Raw genomic sequence first — 18871 nt, forward strand, 5'->3', positions numbered from 1 at the left:
TCTGTCTCTCTGCCTTTCAAACACAACGGAGATGAACAGTTTGTTTAAAAGACGCCCCCCGGGGCCGGCGCCGCGGCTCAATAGGCTAATCCTCCGCCTAGCGGCGCTGGCACACCAGGTTCTAGTCCCGGTCAGGGCGCCGGATTCTGTCCTGGTTGCCCCTCTTCCAGGCCAGCTCTCTGCTGTGGCCAGGGAGTGCAGTGGAGGATGGCCCAGGTGCTTGGGCCCTGCACCCCATGGGAGACCAGGAGAAGCACCTGGCTCCTGCCTTTGGATCAGCGTGGTGGGCCAGCCACAGCGCGCCGGCCGTGGCGGCCATTGGAGGGTGAACCAACGGCAAAAGGAAGACCTTTCTCTCTGTCTCTCTCTCACTGTCCACTCTGCCTGTAAAAAAAAAAAAAAAAGCCCCCCGGGATTGACGGTGAAGTCCCCGTTGTGTCCTGCTTAGGACTCCAGCCAGCGAAGCCCTTGTGACGGAAGGGACCAGTGTCCCGCCGTCCCCAGACCCTGCCCACGGCCATACCACGCCGCCTGCCCCCTTATCTGCAGTCAGCGGCGCTCAGGGCCATGCCTTGTTTCCTCTCCCCGGATTCCCACTACGAACGCCCCGGCTGTTTGTCTGGGTCTGGCAGGCACCTCCCAGCTCTGCCCAACTTGGGACCGGGTGGCTGTGCACTCATCCCAGGACCCGTGCTTTCTCCTGGCTGGCGTCCGCCAGGGTTCAAACACCACTTCCTCCTGAGCTCTCTCGGGCTTGGCGGTGTCCGCTTTTTTTTTTTTTTTAATTTATTTTGCTTGAAAGTCAGAGTTACACAGGGAGAGGAGAGAGAGAGAGAGAGAGGGGTCTTCCATCCGCTGGTTCACTCTCCAATTGGCCACAATAGCCGGAGCTGTGCCAATCTGAAACCAGGAGCCAGGAGCTTCTTCTGGGTCTCCCACGTGGGTGCAGGGGCCCAAGCACTTGGGCCATCCTCCACTGCCTTCCCAGGCCACAGAGAGCTGGATCAGAAGTGGAGCTGCCTGGACTCGAACCGGCACCCATGTGGGATGCTGGCACTGCAGGCGGTGGCTTTACCCACTATGCCACAGCACCGGCCCCAGCAGTGCTTGCTTTTAACGTAGGCAAAGGGAGGAAAATTTAGTGTGCGACCCAGGTCCAGGGCGCTGGGACTAGGAACAGGCAAAGGAGTGCAGCCCCACCTCCGATCCAGCTCCCTGCTGTGGCCTGGGAAGGCAGTGGAGGATGGCCCAAGTGCTTGGGCCCCTGCACCCGAGTGGGAGACCCGGAGGAAGCGCCTGGCTCCCAGCTTCTGATCGGCGAAGCTCCGGCCGTCATGGCCAATTGGAGAGTGAACCAGCGGATGGAAGACCTCTCTCTCTCTCTCTGTCTCTCTCTCTCTCTCTGCCTCTCCATCTCTGCAAATCTTTCAAATAAATAAACCTTAAATAAAAAAGAAAAGAAAAGAAAAGAAAAGAAAAGAAAAGAAAAGAAAAGAAAAGAAAAGAAAAGAAAAGAAAAGAAAAGAAAAGGAGTGGTGCAGCCCAGACTCAAACCAGCATCCGTATGGGACGCTGTTGTCGCAAGTGGCAGCTTAACCGGCTGCGCCGCCACGTCAGCCGCAGGGCCCCTTCTCCTGCGGGGACTTTAGCCCGGCACAGCGTGGGATGGGGGACACTTCGGGTGGGTGGTGGTGCCAGGTAGACACCGTGGGTCCCCCCTCTACTCCATGGGAGAGACCTGTGTGCCCTCCCTACTCAGATCCTCCGGGCTGGTGCGAGCTGACAGACGGCACGGTGCCAACACAGCTTCGGTGCACAGACTCGGCGCTCTCCAGCCAGGTGTGCAGGGAGCCGCTGGGGTCACCGAGGATGGTCCTGCAGGTTGCTCACTGCACAGAGGCACCTGGCTGAGTGGTGACTCTCCACTCTGCCACACTGTGCACCCAGGCCGGGCGAGCCACCCCCCTTCTCCCAGCAGGGGAGCCCACCTGTGGAGGGCTCAGGGGCAGGTCCCCCCAACCTGCTACAGCATTGGAGACGCCCCTCCCCCCCGCCTCTAGGCACAGGAGAGGGCGTGGGTGTCTGGGGATGGCTCTGAGCTGAGGGTGCCCAGGGCTGGGGCGTGGCACTCCAGAGGCCCGTGACCCAGACAGGCTGCGCCCTGCGCTGCTGCAGGATTGAGGGGTGGGGAGCCGAGAGGGCGCCCAAGGAGGGGTGGGTGTAAGGTTGCTAAGGGTGGGGGGCCTGGGTAGACTTTGGCGCTGCCATGAGCCATGAGGGGCGTGGCCAAGCCCCCGCCATCCTGAGACTCAGGCTCCCAGGGAGAGCGCGGATTCGCCCAGGTCTCCCCGATCGGACCCAGGGCCGAGCCAGGCACGCAGCGGGCTCCGCGTGAGCACACTGGGAGTGGACGCGCTTCTGCAGCTCGCAGCCCTGTCGCTAGAACACGCCAAGCCCCGGCTCTGACGGGGGCCACGCCAGCGTGGAGCACCCCACCTGCAGGTGCAGCGCTCGGCGTGGGTCCCGGCGCACTGGCAGCGGCAGGGACAGGCAGGGCTTGGAGACGGGCACCGCAGGGACACAAGCCTGCACGGGCACCAGCCCTGTTGTCTGGGCGATGGCTCATGTCCCAGGCACCCACGGGGGCAGTTAGTGCGTGTGGGAGGGGGTTTCCATGGTGGCTGTCCCGAGGGGGCGCTCGGGGGCTCAGGGAGCGCAGAGGGCCGGCGGGACCTTTCTCCTTTGTGCTGGGCACACTGGGCCTTTGTTCTTGCCTGGCTCCCTTTGATGGATGGGACCAGGACCATGGGGGGGGGCAGACTTGGGCTAGAGGCCCCCCACCCCAGGGACTCCTGAAGCTGCCTGGGAGGAGGGGGGAGGGGCAAATAGGGGCGGGGCTCCACTCCGGGAGCCAGCATCTGTCAGGAGCCCTGCTCTGCAGGGTGCAGGTGCAGAGGCCTTACCTGCCCCCAGAGGCTGCACCACGCGGCTCGCACTTGGCGCCTGTCGCTGGTAAACACCTCCCCCAGCAGCCAATAGGCACCCTCGGTCTGTCCCCAGGGCGGGATCAGGGCCGGGAGGGCGCGGAGGATAGGAGGCGGGGAGGGAGCAGCCTGCCCAGGGTTGAGGGTGAAGGGCATTGCACCCAACGCCATCCAGGCCTCGGCTCAGACAGACTTTATTCCCGGCCCCCAGAGCCCTCGGGGGCCGCGCAGCCCAGCCAGCCGCTCACCCCAACTCCCTCGGCGCCGGCTTCGATCCTGGCAAAGGCCTGGGCACCAAGACAGCTCCGGCGGTGGGGAGCCAGCCTGGGCTCCCATTGGGGCCAGCTCTCATCCCGTGTGTGACGGCCCCTCCTCCACTGCCGGACCCTTGCCAGGAAGGGAACTGAGTCACTGGAGGCCAAGTGCGGCCTGTCTGTGGGGCCGGCATCGGCTGTCCGGGAGCTTGGCGCTGGCACTGGTGGGTGGCATCTTCAGAAGCGGGTGTCCAGGAAGGAGGTAGAGCCTCGGTGGGGCCTGGGGGGGCCCTCGAGGGGTGGGCCCCGGGCCCGAGTCAGGAGCCCGTGGAAGGTCTTGCCGCGGGTCTGAGGTTTGCGCCGTGGGGGTAGGGGCTCCTCTGGGGGCTGCACCACGATTTGGGGCACCTCCGGCTTGCTGCCTCCTCGCGCCCTGGCCAGCTGCTGGGCCTCAAAGATGGCCTGGGCTCCTGGAAGACGGGCCTGTGGCTGTGGCGATGGCCCCGGCGCTGCGTCCGACAGCTGGGCCAGCTGGACCCGGATCTCCCGCTGCAGGGCCCTCTCGGACAGGGCCACGCTGTGCACCTGCGGGGAGGGGCTGGTGCTGAGCTGGCCCCTCCCAGAGGGAGGCAGGAAGCCACGAGGTCAGGGAGGGGCGCGGGGGGGTGGGTAGCAGAGTCCAGGAAGTGGCTGAGGGCTGAGCGGGGCGCACACAGCCTCTCCGGGAGGGCCATGGGAAGCCGCGTTCGCTCGGGGACCAGGCCACAGCAAGGGGAGGGCGGGGGGCACCCACCTGCGACATGAAGCCCTCCTCCTGCAGCAGCGAAGCGGGGATGGCCCTCAGGGCGCCCAGGGTCTCCAGGAGCCCGGGGCAGGCGGCACGCTGCTCTGCGGTGCCCAGGGCCAGGCGCACCAGCGTCAGTCCCACGCGGAACAACACCTTGACACCTGCATGCCGGGGAGGGGCCCACTGAGGGAGCCAGCGTAGCCCCTCCTCACTCTGTGCCTGGAGCTGTCCTCAGGGTGGGCGCCCACTAAGGCCTTGCCAGCTTTAGGGACTCTGTCTCTTGGGTTCTGAAATAGTCTAGGTGGAGCTCCGTCCCCCGACCCCAAGAGGGTAAGGCTCACGAGTGTGCATGCCGTGTGTGTGTGTGTGTGTGTGGTCTCAGGCCTATCCTGCAGCCTCAAGACCCCTTACTGGCAGCCCCTGGCCTGTAGGAGCGGCCACAGGGATGACTGTCATTGTCCTCTCTCAGCCACACTGAGCAGGCCCCACCCCCCAGTCTGAGGCTGCTAGGGCGGTGACACAGGGATGGTGGCCTGACCTGTGGCTCTAAGACAGCCGGGGTCCTTCCCTGGGGGCCGGCCTGAAGCTTGCTGGGCCCACAGCCAGTGCTCAGTATATGATCGATTTCTATTAGGCGTAACCGGCAGGTGCAACACACAGAACGGAACTCAGACAAGTTATGGATGGGGACATCGAGACGGACCCCAGGGGCTGGCGCTGCGGCGTAGTGGGGTTAGCCACAGCCTGTGACGCCTGCCTCCCATATGAGTGTCAGTTTGAGTCCCGGCTGCTCCACTTCCCAACCATCTCCCTGCTAATGCACCTGGGAAAGCAACAGAAGGCAGCCCAAGTCCTTGAGCCTCTGCACCCCTGTGGGAGACCCGGATGAAGCTCCTGGCTCCTAATTTCGACCTGGCTCAGCCCCAGCCTTTGCGGCCATCTGGGGAGTGAATCAGCAGATGGAAGACCTCTCTCTCTTGCTCTCTCTCGCTCTAACACAGAATAAGGTCCGGGAGCCCAGCGCTTGCGTGTGCCACTCCCCTCACAGGCCCCAGTCTCCAGTCCCTGCGGCCTGGCGCCAGCCTGCCACTACCTCGTGGACCTGCTTACGTAGTCGCCCCTCATCGGAACGGAGGTCTCGCCCACCCAGGTCTCCCCAGAGAGCGGAGCCCTGCCTTCTCCCACCCATGCCACAGCCTCGCCTGGTCTCCGAGGCACACAGCTCCAGCTCCCACCCAGCCACCTCCCCCGAGACGCCTCCCTGACTGCAATGAGCCAGGGCCAGGAGCGGGGGGGCCCTTTCTCCCGCACCAGGCCGGGCACCACCTTCGGCCCCCCAACCCGGGCCCCAGGAGGGCCTGGAGAGGGAGAAGTCCGAGCTGATGAGCTGGCTTCCTCCCCAGGCACGCCCTCCCCGCCCCAAGCCTCCCGCCCACCTGGCCACGGGCCGCCCCACTCACCCTCGCTGAGGAAGGTGTCCCAGACGCGCAGCACCGTGGGGAAGGGCAGCGAGCGGGCGAAGAGGCACAGGAACCACTCGGGCAGGTACAGCAGGGGCCCCACGCCCACCTGCTGCAGGTGCTTGTGCACACGCGGGAGCAGCCGCCGCAGCAGGGAGGAGAACACCTCGGCGTCCAGCCGCACGGCCTCCTGCGGCCACGGCCGTCAGCCCGCGGCCTGGGGCCACCCGCACCACCGCTGCCCCGGGCCCCTGGGCTGCTGCCCCCCGCCCCGCCATGCCCAGCCTCTCACCATGTGGGGCCCGTAGTAGCCGGGGAGGTAGACCTCACAGATCTGCACCAGGCACCAGAAGGCCTCCTGGAGGGGCGGGCACAGGAGGGGGCTGGGAAAGGGGTGCGGCCCCCCCCGCCCGGTGCCTGAGAGCCTCTGCCCAAGACAGAGGCGCGAGAAACAGGGCTCGGGGTGTTGGGCTGGACGGTCCCTGGGTTCCTGGGGTCAGGGGTCACGGCCATGGGATTCAGAATCAGGAGTCATGAGGTCAAGGTAGCCGCACCAGACCCCTACCGAGGTCACTGGAGTAAGGGCTGGGGTCGGGGGTCCCAGTCCTTGGGGTCTTGAGAGTCATGAGGTCAGTGGTCCTGAGGCCCTGGGTCCCCAGGACACCATGTCCCCAAGGCCAGTGTTACTTGGGATTTGGGGTCATGGGCCCGGAGTTCAGGATGGCCAGGTCCCTGGGGTTGGGGGTCAGAGTCCTGGGTCGCCGGCCACTCACCTCCGGGGGCAGGTGCATGAGCAGCACGGCGGCCACGGGGCCCTGGGCTTGGCAGTAGCCCTGGTCGGGCCGGTACAGGGTGTAGGCCTTGAGCACCTGCAGGAGCCCCTGCTGCCTGTGCCAGGAGACCCCATCAGGGCCAGCCCCCGGGCACCCCTTCCCACCCTCCCCCAGGTGCCCTGGGACACACGGCAGCAGCGGTAGATCGGGGCGACCGGGCCGAAAGTCCCACCAGGTCCCTGGGCACCCCTTGCCTCGTACCCATGACCCTGGGGGGACACAAACATCTCGTGCAGGGGGAACTGGCGGTGCAGGTCCCTGCCAATGGTCTCCAGCCACTGCGGGTCCCCGGGGGCCTCTGCCAGCTCCTGTGGCGGGCAGGAAGGCGGGCGTGAGGGCTCTGTGTGGCGCGGCCCCCTGGGGGGAGGTGGGCCTGCCGCACCCTCACCTGGTAGGTGCCGGGGCTGCCGCTCTGACGCACGTGGGCCCCGCACAGCAGGGGCCAGCAGCGGGCCCGCAGGGCCGAAGGGATGCCCTTGCGACACTGGAGTTTCACCTGCGGGCGAGGCGGGCGGTGAGGGCCGTCCCCGCGGCCCGAGCACAGCAGCGGGCTGGCGGCAAGGGCACCCCTCACCTTCTTGTACCGGCGGGACATGGTCTTCTCCCAGTGCTGCGTCAGCTCCACCCACTGCATCTCCCGCTGCCGGATCAGGCCTGCCGGGGGCTGGCCCGTCCTGGGGGCACGGGACACAGGTGTCAGGCGCCGGGCAGCCGTCCCCTCGGGCCACACCTGTCCCCCACCCCTGCTGGCCGCCCGGGTGAGGCCCGTTAGTGGCCCTGGAGATCCCCAGAAAGCCCCCAGAGTGAGCTGTGCCCCAGAGGCTACCAGCGGTTGTCACAGGGCCAGGGCAGAGCAGAATGATGGGGTGAGTGGGTGTTTGTGGGGCGGGGAGCCTGGTCGGCTGCCTCCGGGGACAGGGACGTGGATGATCCCCAGGCAGCTGGTCGGACGGTGTCCCGCACTGGACACCAGGAGTCCTGAGTGTCGGCTGTGCTGTGTGCCCTGGGGCAAGTTTCTGTCTGTCTCTGAACTTGTTTTCCTGTCTGTACAGGAAGGGCTGGTAGGAGGCGATGTTGGGATTCGGAGCTGGGATTCCAGGGCCCGCGATTAAAAGGGGAAGGATGTTTAGTCTCCGGGGTGGGGGCGAAAGAGACAGAGCCACCCCCACCCGGGTGATTCCACATCAGTAGGACTCCACCTGGCGCCTGGGGACGGTGACACTGGCCGAGTCCCCAGTGTCCAGTCCCCACGCCAGACCCTCCCAAAGCAGGGTCTCCCTCCATAACTCCGCCCCCGCCCCGCCCTCAGCCCCGACCCCCTGCCGCCCAGCCCCGCCTCACTCACCCGGGCTCCTCCGCCGAGCAGCCCCCAATGAAGCCATAGCGATCGGCCTGGCGATATGGGCCGGGCCCACTCAGCTCCGAGTCGGACCCCAGGGAGCTGGAGTCCTCCTGCAGCTCGGAGGTCTGCAGCAGCTCCTCCCCCAGGGCCCGGGCCATGGTGCGAGACCCTCCAGGCCACGGGCTGCGGCCAGCTGCGGGCGTGGAGAGCCACTGTGAGGGGGCCGCTCCCCGCCCTCCCGGTGCCCGGGTCGGAAGGGACAGGTCTCAGGGCATCCCGCCAAGCCCCCGTGTCCTTTCACGGGCGTGGGGGGAGAGCAGCCAGGCTGTGAAATGACAGGAGGGCCAGGCCTTGGCACCCAGACCCCGAACCCACCGGCCCCGGCCCGAGGCGCCCTGCTCACCTACCGCTGCACCTCACCCCTCACCTCCTCCTCCCACTTCCTCCTCACAGCCTCAGCAACCCGCTGGGGGCCCCTCCCAAGGGGGGGGTCACCCCTTCCTCTCCGAGCTCTTCCTGCCCCCGCAGCGCCCCTGAGCCACCAGCTCCTCCCCTCCCCGGCGGCGGCCTCGGGTTCCTGTGCTGCGTGCGACGGCGCCAGGCCACCTGGGTGGCAAGGTCAGCTCGGGGTGCCAGTGAGGACCGCGGCTGCTGTCGCGTTTGCCCGTCACCACCTGCACCCTATGGGATACTATTTCGCCCCTGGAAAGGTCATTGCGGGACTTAGTAAAAAGTGCACTTAGCATGCACAGGACAGCGTGGAGCATCCCGAGCGAGGGACGCGCGGATGTCCTGGGGCTGGTCAGCTGCCTGGGGGTCACCCGCCAGCCCCGGGACTCGGTTCCCTTGTATGCACTGGCAGAGCGTGACCGCAGCGTCTGGGCAGACGGGTCTTCACGTGCTCACACCACCCGGCCGCCCAGGCCGCCCGGCCCGTGCGACAGAAAAACAACTTCCATGGTCCTTCCGGTCCCCCAGCCTCTGAAACGGGCTGGGCGGTGCCGCGGGGGTGGAACCCGGCTCGGCCCCGCCCCGAAAGCCCCGCCCCCCAGCTCCTAGGCCAGGCCCCGCCCCGCGCCGCCGCGCTCCTCGTCCAGCGGCGGCGCCAGAGCGTGGAGGGGCGGGGCCTGGCCCGGGGCGGGGCGGGGCCTGGGCCGGGCGGGGCGGGGCCTGGGCCGGGGGCGGCCCGGGGCGGGCGGAAGCAGCGCCAGGCCGGAAGGAGGCTGCGGGCGGGCGGGAGGCAGGAGTGGGCCCGGAGCTGCTGGGCCCGAGCGGCGGCGCCGCCATGTCCGACAGCGAGAAGCTCAACCTGGACTCTATCATCGGGCGCCTGCTGGAAGGTTGGCGGGGGTGGCGGGGCGGCCGTGCCCACCGCCGCGCCCCGGGCCCCGCCAGGCCCGGAAGTGGCGCGCGGGCGAGCCGGCCCCTCCCGGACCAGCTCGGGCTGGGCGGAGGCGGCCCGCGAGCTCGCCGCTGGGCCCGGCTCCTGGGCTGAGGGGAGAACCCGTGCGCCCCCGGGCTTTGGGCGACGGCCCCCTGGGAGGGCCTCGAGGGTGGTGGGGGTCTTTCTGGTCCTGGGAGGCCTGAGGCGGCGGCCAGGGCAGGCGCCGCAGCCCCCGCAGCCCCCGCGGCCGGGAGGGTCCCCGGCGGCCCCGCAGGTGCCCGCGGAGAGCCACTCGTGTCGCCCACCTGCTCCTGGCTCGGGGGCCGGGTGCTCAGCCCCCTCCCCCCGCCCCCCAGTGCAGGGCTCGCGGCCCGGAAAGAATGTGCAGCTGACGGAGAACGAGATCCGTGGTCTGTGCCTCAAATCCCGGGAGATCTTCCTGAGCCAGCCCATTCTGCTGGAGCTGGAGGCGCCCCTCAAGATCTGCGGTGAGCCCCCCGCCGGCCCCTCCCCCGCGCAGGCCCGGGGCCCCTCCTCGCTGACCCCGCCCCCGGCCCCCAGGTGACATCCACGGCCAGTACTACGACCTGCTGCGGCTGTTCGAGTACGGCGGCTTCCCCCCAGAGAGCAACTACCTGTTCCTGGGTGACTACGTGGACCGCGGCAAGCAGTCCCTGGAGACCATCTGCCTGCTGCTGGCCTACAAGATCAAGTACCCCGAGAACTTCTTCCTGCTGCGCGGGAACCACGAGTGCGCCAGCATCAACCGCATCTACGGCTTCTACGACGAGTGTGAGCGCGCGCCGGCGGCGCCCGGCGTCCACCCTGCCCCTGCCCCTGCCCCGGGGCCGCCCTGCATCCCTGACCTGAGCCCTCTGGACGCCTGAGGGGTCTTGGTGTGGCCCCGCTCACAGGGTGGGGGGAGCCGGCCCGACAGGGGTGGGGCGGGGGCCCAAGCCCTCCTTGCCTTCCAGTCCTCTCCCAGCCCACAGGGTGCCCTGGCGGCCCGAGCACCAGGCCTCCCCGTGAGCCGTCCCCGTCCCTGTCCCCTCACAGGCAAGAGACGCTACAACATCAAGCTGTGGAAGACGTTCACCGACTGCTTCAACTGCCTGCCCATCGCGGCCATTGTGGACGAGAAGATATTCTGCTGCCATGGCGGTGAGGCTGGCTCTGGGCGTGTGCCGGGAGGGGGCCTCGGCATCCCGTCTCTGTCGCCTCCAGAAGGCCCTCCACCCGGCTGGCCTAGGCCGCGCTCACCTCTGCTGGGCGTCCGGCACCCCGCTGGGCTGCTAGTCCCGTTCCTGGGGGTGAGCGCAGTCGCGGAGGGAGCACTTCTGCCTGTCTGGGCGCCGGCGGAGCCGGGACCGGGGCCGCACGGTGGCGGGAAGGCGAGGCTGACTGGCAGAGCCTCCCTGGGGGGAGCCCCCTAGTCACAGAGGGAGGGACAGATGTCCCATCTTCACTCCCAGGACGGCTGCAACGGCCAGGGCTGGCATCTGTGTCTCCCACAGGGGTGGCCAGGCCCGGACCCCTGAGCCACCTTCCGTTGATTCCCCAGGCCAGTGGCCGGGAGCTGGGCCGGAAGTGGAGCAGCTGGACGCCACCCAGTGCCCATGTGGGTCGCAGGCTACCTGCTGTGCCACCGTGCCAGCCCCCGTCCTTACGTTTTTTAAGATTTACTTATTTGAAGGCAGAGTGACAGGCACCGCACACCCAGTGGTTCACTCCCCCAGTGCCCCCAATAGTCGGAGCTGGGCCAAGCTGAAGCAGGGAGCCCGGAAACCCACCCGGGCCTCCCTCGTGGGCGCAGGGCCCCAAACACTCGGGCGTCCTCGGCTGCTCTCCAGGCGCGTTGGCAGGGAGCCGGCAGGGACGTGGAGCGGCCGGGCGCCCGCGGCTGAGACTGGTCCTCTCCCCAGGCCTCTCCCCCGACCTGCAGTCCATGGAGCAGATCCGGCGCATCATGCGGCCCACGGACGTGCCCGACCAGGGCCTGCTGTGTGACCTGCTGTGGTCTGACCCCGACAAGGACGTGCAGGGCTGGGGCGAGAACGACCGCGGCGTCTCCTTCACCTTCGGCGCGGAGGTGGTGGCCAAGTTCCTGCACAAGCATGACCTGGACCTCATCTGCCGGGCGCACCAGGTGGGCCGGGCTCCGGCCCGGGGGGAGGGGCGGCGCGCCCCGCAGGACTGACCGCCCCGCCCCCACTCCCCCCGCAGGTGGTGGAGGACGGCTATGAGTTCTTTGCCAAGCGGCAGCTGGTGACACTTTTCTCAGCCCCCAACTACTGTGGCGAGTTCGACAACGCCGGAGCCATGATGAGCGTGGACGAGACCCTCATGTGCTCCTTCCAGGTGGGGAGCGGAAGGAGGGGGCCCGGCGTGGCCCGGCCCGGCCCCGCACGCCTGACTGCCTTTTGTCTTTTCAGATCCTTAAGCCGGCCGACAAGAACAAGGGCAAGTACGGGCAGTTCAGTGGCCTGAACCCTGGAGGCCGACCCATCACCCCACCCCGCAACTCTGCCAAAGCCAAGAAATAGCCCCCGCGTGCGGCCCCCTGCCCAGACAGGGGCTGACTGCACAGGAACCATGCTGCCACGGCCGTGCCGCCTCGGCCGCCACCACGGGGACACGGGCCTCGGTGGATCTGTTTTTTAATGAATCACTAGCAGCACCCACCCCCCAGGCTCCCTCCAGCCTGCACCTGCGCGGCTGCAAGCAGGATCCTGGGGCCAAGGCTGCAGCTCAGGGCGACGGCGGCCAGACTGGGTCTCGTCTCGTGCGGCCGCAGGGCTGGCAGCCGGGTCCCAGGGCAGCCCGTCTGGTCTCCTGAATAAAGGTCAAAGCTGGATTCTGGCCACGGCCTGCGTTTCCCTTGTCCGAGCACGGCCACTGGGGAGGGCAGCTTGCCGGGCACAGGCCCAGCCAGGGCAGCCTGAGCCACACACTCGGGTCCAGAGGTTCCTAGAATTCCAGACCAGAGCCAGAGGACTGGGGAAGGCGAGAAAGCAGCCTGTGCCAGCGCAGGGCTTCCCTGAGGTGTGGCTTGGGTCTGAGCAAAGAGCAGGTCTCGGGTGCGGGCCGGCGGGCTGCCAGCGGCGGCCGGGGCCTGGCCTGCGGCCTGCAGCAGACAAAGTGGCGAGGAGCCTCCTGCCGGGGTGGCGAGGCCCTGGCTCCCTCCCCAGCTGCTGCCACCCCGAGGCCGGGCCCGGCTGGCGCCACTGAGCCTGGGGTCAGCCTTCGCCGTCGCTGTCTTCAGCCAGCACAGAGCTGGGGCCCTGGGGGGAGCGCATGGGGGTCAGGACGGAGCCGAAGAACAAGGAGCGGAACTGGAAGGAGAGGAAGTTGCGTGAGCTCTGGGGGCTGCTCCCGTGCTCCCCTCCCAGCCCCAGCTGCGCCGCCAGCCCCTACCTTCTTGGGTGGGGGGGTCCCAGGCACTGTAGTGGGCTCAGCTTCGTCTTCGTCCTCGTCCTCGGAGGGGGGTGCGGGGCTGCAGGGCGGCTGGGGACCTGGTGAAGGGGACCCGGAGGGCCGCGCCCACGGGGCCTCACTGCCTCCGCTGGTTTCCATGGTGATCATGTAGGAGTCCATGTCGTCGCTGGCGAAGTCGTCCTGGTGGGGTGTGCTGCGGGCAGAGGGGGCGTGAGGCGCAGGGAGGGCGGGGCCTGGGGGCTCAGGCCCACTAGTGGTCACTTGGCTGTATTCTGCTTTGCTAGAGAGGAAGGATGCAGGGCCAAGGGGAGGCTTCCTGGAGGAGGCGGGGCTCGCATCCGGCTGTCGGGGGAGGGGCTGCAGAGGCGTGCTGGGGGCTGGCTGGGCTCTGCTCTGGGAGGGGAGCAGCAGGCCTTGTAAGGGAGTGGGCCACAAGGGGCCCAGGCCCCCCCTTCCCCGGGGACGGGCGCTGGAAAGCACTGGCGCCCTGGGACGCGCTGGGCGGGGGGCCAGACCCAGCTTCCTCTGCTTCGGCTAGGCCGGCGTCCTCCCCAGCCCACCTGCCCTCCCAGCCACCTGCTTCCCCCACCCCAGGCAGCCCCTGCCTCCGCCCCAGCCTGGGGGGAGGCTCAGAGGGGAGGCTCCAGCCAGAGAAACCAGGCCAACAGGGCCTTGGGGAAGCTTCCCTGGGTGGGAGGGGTCTCCAAACAGCTGACCACGCAGCCGGCAGGAAGTGTGTGTTGGGGGAGGTGCGGACGCTGGAAGCAGCAGGCTCAGGCAGGGGGCCGAGACCAGCAGAGAAGGGGTGCGCAGGCGGCGCCCTCACCTGTGGGCCTGGAGCCGAGGTTCCGGCCTGCGGGGCTCCAGGGAGCCCAGGCCCAGGGAGTGCGGGTCCGGCTCCGACAACGTGGCCAAGACAAAGTGGCCATCCAGCGTAGAGTCCTCCACAGTGAAGATGGCCGGCCTGGGCAGGGGACGGGCCCACGCCGGTCACTCCAGGACAGGGCTGCTGCCAGCCCCCCGCCCTGTCCCTCGGCTGCGCGTTACCTGCCCGGAGTATCGAAGTGAACGCTAAGCGACAAGTTCACCGACTCAGCAAAGCTCAGGAGCCCCTGGGAGGGAGGGAGAGGCAGAGCGGTGAGGCCGGGTGTCGGCCCGCCGGGGCGGCGTGGCACGTGGCGCGGCGGGAGGCTCACCCGGAACTCCTTGAGGCAGAACGTGACGGCCACCCCCTCGCGGACCCGCAGCTGCTGGAAATCGTCCTCCCCCAGGCTCATCTCCGTCACCATGGCTTTGAGGGAGCTGTCTGGGGGGCAGGCCGGGAGGAGGTGAGGACCCCGCCCCGGCCCCCAGCACGCGGGGCAGCAGCCCGCCTCCTCACCTGCCTCGTCCTCCTGATAGCTGCGCAGGATGACCCTGCGGCCAGCGCCGACGCCCAGCGTCACCTCGGCCAGGGCGAGGGGGAAGGGCAGGACGGCCTCTCCCAGGACCCTGCGGGGAGAGCAGCGCGTCACGGGCAGGCAGGGGTGGCCAGGAGCCGGGACACAGCCCCTGCCCGCGCAGCCGTGGGGCACTGCGTTCGCCCATCCCTAGGAGCCAGGACTCAGGGCGCCCTGCAGGCCTCATCTACGGACGTGTGCCACAGCTGAAAGACGGCAGGCACGGCTCTCGGCTGCTGCAGGAACTGGCGCCCGCGAGAAAGAGCAACAGTCGCTCGTTCTGAACAACAGGCGGTGGGACCGCGCGCCGTGGCGCAGTCGTGCTAAGCTGCCCGCTGTGACGTCCGCTGACTCCAGTCCTGGCCGCTCCCTGCTCACGTGCCTGGGAAAGCAGCGGGGCACGGCTCAAGCGTCTGGGACCCTGCACCCACACGGGAGACCCAGATGGAGTTCTGGCTTTGGCCACATCCTGGCCCAGCCCCAGCCGTTGCAGCCATTTGGGGCGTGAACCAGTGGATGGAAGATCGCTCTAACTCTGCCTTTCAAATAAGTGAAATATCTTTTAAATTAATTACTCGAAAGAAAGAGAGGCAGAGGCAGAGAGAGGTCTTCCATCCGTTACCCAGATGGCCACAACAGCCGGAGCTGGGCCAAATCGAAGCCAGGAGCCAGCAGCTTCCTCTGGGTCTCCCATTCAGTGCAGGGGCCCAGACACTTGGGCCACCCTCCACTGCTTTCCCAGGGCACAGCAGAGAGCTGGATGGGAACTGGAGCAGCTGGGACTTGAACTGACGCCCACATGGGATGCCAGCACTGCAGGCGGCGGCTTTACCTGCTACGTCACAGCCCGGCCTGGATAACATGTATCTTAACAAAACTAAGAGCGTGGCAGGCCTTGCAGCTCAGAGGGTCAGGCCGCTGCCTGGGACACCCACACCCGTGTCAGAAAGCCTGGTTCAAGTCCTGCCTACTCCGAATCCTATCCAGCTTCCTGCAGACGATAGGAAATGCAGATGCGGGCGTGGGTTCCTGGCTGCAGCCTAACCCAGCCCTGTGGGCACTGAGGGAATGAAGCAGCAGGCGGAAGACGGCCCTTCCCTCTGTCGCCCTGCCTTTCGTTTGAGTAGAAAAGTCAGTATTTGGTCCTCACATGGAGACCAGGGCGAAAGCCTCCCCTTCCCCTGACGGCGTCCCGGGCAAGTGCGGCTCAGCAGAGCCCGGGGCGCGCGCCGCCGGGATCCACAGGGGCCTTCAGAGCCCACGAGCAACGGGGGGACGGGGGCTGCTGGATGCAGGTGGGGTCCCGCGGGGAGCAGGGGGCAGCCCAGCCCTCTCTCGGCTGACCCTTGGCTCAGACCTTTAGCCGCAGTAACACGCACGCCTGCCCGCCCCTGCGGCCCTCGGTGCGCCCCCCGCACGGGCAGCCCTCCTGGACACGGCATCTCCGGCTTGGCCCGGCCACTCAAGGCCTGGAGCCTGGGCGTTAGAAGGGGGCTTCCCCGGAGCGGCGACCCCGCGGAAGAAGGGCAGGCCAGGCCTTCCCGGTCACCCACGCCAGCCGCGCGCTCTTCCAGCGGAATCGGAATGGCCGAGCGCCAGAGCACCAGGCCCGGCCCCTGGGACGGACGAGCACGGGGCCGAGACCTCCGTTCCTTCGGCTCGCCTGTACGTCGAGGGACCCCGGCTGAGGACCTGCCCGCCGCCGGCTGGGTGAAGTCTGAGGCTCCCAGCGAGCGCAGCGGATACGGGGGCGGTGCCTTCCTCAGCCGACCCCCTGAGCCCCCAAGTAGGAAGGGGCGTGCTCACCGTGCGGGGGCGCAGAGCTTGTAGGGGCACGAGGCTGGGTCAAAGACGGCCTGCAGGGACTCGCAGTCCTGGAAGGCCAGGTTGTGGGTCTTCCTCACCCCTGCACGGGCAGACGGGGTCTCAGCGCGCCTCGCGGGCCTCCGCCTCCCCAGGGACCCCGGCCCGCCTGCAGCCCGCTCACCGTATCTGCAGTGCAGCTGCACGACCAGGCGGCTGCTCCTGCCACTCAGGGAGATGCAGCACGTCTCCACCGTCTTCTCCAGCATCGCCAGCGAGCGGAAGACGGACAGGAAGGACTGGGGGCGGGGGGCGGGACATCAGCTCTCCGGGCCGAGCAGGCCGGGCGCAGGCGCCCAGGACAGAGCCTCACCTTCATCAGGATCTTACAGTGCAGCGGGTCCTGCCCGGGGGTGGCCGCCTGGTACTGCTGGAAGAAGAGCGGGGCAAACAGGAAGCAGGCGTAGGCAGAGCGGGAGGAGTTCACGGTGCGCAGGGAGAGCTGGGGACGGACAGCAAGGGCAGGGCCGTGGTCAGGCGCTGCGGGCCGCCTGCGCCCTCACGCGCGGTCAGCAGCCCCCTTCTCCAGGAAGCCTTCCCAGCCTACCTGAGCACTGCGGGGAACAGCCGAGTGCCGCGCCCCCTGCCCTCCCTCCCCGTCTTCTCTAGGTCCCCTCACCCCACCCCCCCGCTGACGCTGGGCACCCCTGCGAGGCCCACTGCCCTCAGGGCGCCCTCCGGCCCGGGAAGACGGCGGGACCCAAGCATGGAAACGCACTCCGCGCACACGTCTGCCCAAGGCCATCCCGCGTGCTCCGGGTCGGCAGCCTGCATGCCCCGGCCCCTCACCCCTTCCTCCATGGGTTCCAGGTAGAGCTCATCCCCGATGCGGGACAAGGAGTGGACGGCCTTGCCGAGCACTGCAGAGAGGAGACAGGGGCGGTTAGGCGGGCGCCCCGGCCGGCTCCCGCGCCCCGCAGCCGGGCCGGCCCGGACTCACCTTTCACGTTGCCGCCCGTGACCAGGCACCGCATGCTGACTGTGGAGCTGACCCCGGCCTAGCTGGAGCCCCGCACCTAGCTCAGACGCGGGGCGCCCCGCAGCCAGCCCCAGAGCAGAGCGATGCCGCTGCTACCACCGCCGTCGCCCCTTCCCCTCTTCCCGCGCGCCGCCCCCGGCCGGCTCCGCCCCCGCCTCCTCATTGGCCGGCACAGGGCGCCTCCGTCACGTGAGAAAACGCTCGCAGGCTCCGCCGTCACGTGACGGAGCCCTAGCAGGCGCGGGGCGGGAGCTCCGTCACGTGACCCAGCGGCACTCGGGCGTCCGCCTCGCCAGCCTCGCTCCCGGCTTCTCGCGCCCCGGGCCCGACCCTGTCCCTTCCGCATCCCAGGGGCGGCCGGCGGGCACCGCAGCGCGAAGGGCGGAGAGGACGCGGCCCCGGTGCGCCGGACTGGGCCCTGGCCTCTGCTGGGCAGAGTTCCCGCGCTTCTGGCGGGGGGCTACAGGGTCGCGGCCAGACCCTGGGCACCCAGGGAGCGGCGCCAGCGCTAAAACGAGGCGGCGGCACCTGGAGCTGGAGCCGGGGGCGGGCGCTCCGTCCGGCTTCGCGGAGCCCCGACGACATCGGATGGGGCAGAGGGCAGAGGCCCAGGGGCGCGGGCCCGGGCCTCGCGGAGGGTGGGGCCGGCCAGCGGACGAAGGCGCTGCTGGGAAGCGCTGGGAACCGTTTGGGAGGGGGGAGCCCGGCCCCCTGTTTTTAAAGACCCCCGACTCTGAAAGGAGGGGTCTGCCTCTTGCCCGGGGCCTGTGCTCACCGTCTGTAAAGTGGAGGGGAGCCCTGGGGGAGGCGCTGCCGCCCAGTTCCCCTTGAAGGGGCCGCCTCTGGTCCTGTGGGTTGTGCCCAGGCCCCTTGCTCTCCAGCCTGCTTTGTCTCCGCTCCGCCTCTGCAGCGTCCCTGGGGCCCTGGGGTGGGTCCTCTCCCCTTTCCCCTGCTGGGCTCCAGCTCACCACGCCGCTGTTAACTGGAGTCCTCGGGGCCCCGCCCTCTCCCGCACCTGCTACAATCCCGCAGGCAGGTCCTGAGCGCTCCGCCTCCCAGACAGATGGCAGGTGCCAGCTTCCCGTCCCTCTCCACTGCCTCCTCTGGCTTGGGCCCCCTCCTCGCTCACCTGCACAGTTCACAGCAGCAAAAGTGGGAGTTCCGGCTGTGTCATGGCCCGTCCTTGCTTGCACGCTCCACTGGTTGCCATAAAATCGGAACTCCACCCGGAGCTCACGGAGTCTAGCCCCACCCAGTCCGCACTCATCTCCCCGTGAGTGCCCGGCCTCTGCGCCCACCACTTCCTCTCTCACCTGGGACCTTTGTACCCGCTGCCCTGGCCACCTGGCATGGCCTTCCCAACTCCCTGCCCTCGGCCCAGCCTCTGCCCCACCCGGGGCTGTGGCCAAGCCCTTGCCCTGTCGGGCCACAGTGTCCATCGCAGCTCACCGAAGTCTTTCGTGTGTTTGCTTATTTCGTGCCCGGGTGCCAGCCGCACATGGCCAGGGCACCGGTCGGCTTCGTTTCCTATCCCTGTGGCTCACATGGGGCCTGAGCCTCAGTAGGTGACGGTGACAGTAGCTCAGTAGGTGTGAAGTCGATGGACATGCAAACCAAATAAAGTCCAGGCTGCCGCTGGGTCCCTCTCAGTATGGGGCTGTGGCGTAGCGGGGAAAGCTCTGCCTGCTGTGTGGCATCCCACATGGGCGCCGGTTCAAGTCCCAGCTGCTCTGCTTCCGATCCAGCTCCCTGCTGTGGCCTGGGAAAGCAGTGGAGGACGGCCCAAGGGCTTGGACCCCTGCACCCACGTGGGAGACCCGGAAGAAGCTCCTAGCTTCGGATCGGCACAGCTCCGGCCGTTGTGGACAGTTGGGGAGTGAACCAGCGGATGGATCTCTCTGTCTTTCCCTCTCTCTGTCTGTAACTCTGCCTCTCAAATAAATAAATCTTAAAAAAAAAAAAAAACACAAGTGGGGAGAAACAAAGCCGGCTTCCGAGCCCTCCCTGGCCTTCCCTGGCCTCAGCCCCGGCCCCCTCCGTCAAGACCACGAGCTGGCAGAGCTTCAGCGTTGTGCTTCCTCACTGCTGCCTCTCGGCGTCTCCCTGCCCCG

At 68.2% G+C, this 18871-nt stretch overlaps 3 protein-coding genes across 11 annotated transcripts in view; 1 reads left to right on the top strand and 2 right to left on the bottom strand.

The window, feature by feature from the left end:
• Positions 1-3162: 3162 nt before the first annotated feature.
• On the bottom strand, positions 3163-8548 carry TBC1D10C (TBC1 domain family member 10C). 5 transcript variants are annotated; one of them, XM_089316370.1, is made up of 10 exons: positions 8400-8548; positions 7664-7853; positions 6893-6992; positions 6707-6814; positions 6520-6626; positions 6259-6373; positions 5778-5843; positions 5486-5675; positions 4032-4186; positions 3163-3823 (listed from the first exon to the last, which is right to left on the bottom strand). In XM_089316370.1, the coding sequence occupies exons 1-10, from the start codon at positions 8425-8427 to the stop codon at positions 3476-3478; spliced, it is 1407 nt and encodes a 468-aa protein (XP_089172496.1). In that variant the 5' UTR covers positions 8428-8548; the 3' UTR covers positions 3163-3475. The 5 variants fall into 5 exon arrangements, with proteins under 5 accessions (XP_089172496.1, XP_089172659.1, XP_051682685.3 ...); XM_089316533.1 differs by lacking the exon at positions 8400-8548 and adding an exon at positions 8088-8129; XM_051826725.3 differs by lacking the exon at positions 8400-8548 and adding an exon at positions 8064-8127.
• Positions 8549-9442: 894 nt separating this feature from the next.
• On the top strand, positions 9443-11903 carry PPP1CA (protein phosphatase 1 catalytic subunit alpha; the record flags this gene model as incomplete). The annotated part of the gene is given in 6 exon segments (NM_001101706.1): positions 9443-9532; positions 9606-9836; positions 10101-10205; positions 10967-11190; positions 11268-11402; positions 11477-11903. Coding segments are annotated over 6 exon segments (896 nt in total), but the record flags the coding sequence as incomplete, so codon positions are not given.
• RAD9A (RAD9 checkpoint clamp component A) overlaps positions 11686-18871 on the bottom strand; it is a 64273-nt gene continuing 57087 nt past the window's right edge. Inside the window, exons 1-11 of one of the 5 annotated variants that reach the window (XM_089316275.1) lie at positions 17890-18719; positions 16571-16641; positions 16095-16223; positions 15906-16020; positions 15725-15824; positions 13861-13970; positions 13676-13785; positions 13527-13591; positions 13306-13443; positions 12459-12672; positions 11686-12376 (exon numbers count right to left, since the gene is read on the bottom strand). In XM_089316275.1, coding sequence (XP_089172401.1) covers positions 12281-12376; positions 12459-12672; positions 13306-13443; positions 13527-13591; positions 13676-13785; positions 13861-13970; positions 15725-15824; positions 15906-16020; positions 16095-16223; positions 16571-16641; positions 17890-18199 — 1458 coding nt within the window. In that variant the 5' untranslated portion in view covers positions 18200-18719 and the 3' untranslated portion in view covers positions 11686-12280. Of the gene's footprint in view, positions 12377-12458; positions 12673-13305; positions 13444-13526; positions 13592-13675; positions 13786-13860; positions 13971-15724; positions 15825-15905; positions 16021-16094; positions 16224-16499; positions 16642-16721; positions 16908-17775; positions 17826-17889; positions 18720-18871 lie in introns of those variants that run through there. The other 4 variants (XM_089316252.1, XM_002709239.6, XM_008273744.5 and 1 more) reach the window with 4 other exon arrangements.

This window comes from Oryctolagus cuniculus, chromosome 1, assembly GCF_051225735.1.
Source record: "Oryctolagus cuniculus isolate XC-2025 breed Fujian yellow rabbit chromosome 1, ASM5122573v1, whole genome shotgun sequence".
Taxonomy (NCBI): Eukaryota; Metazoa; Chordata; class Mammalia; order Lagomorpha; family Leporidae; genus Oryctolagus; species Oryctolagus cuniculus.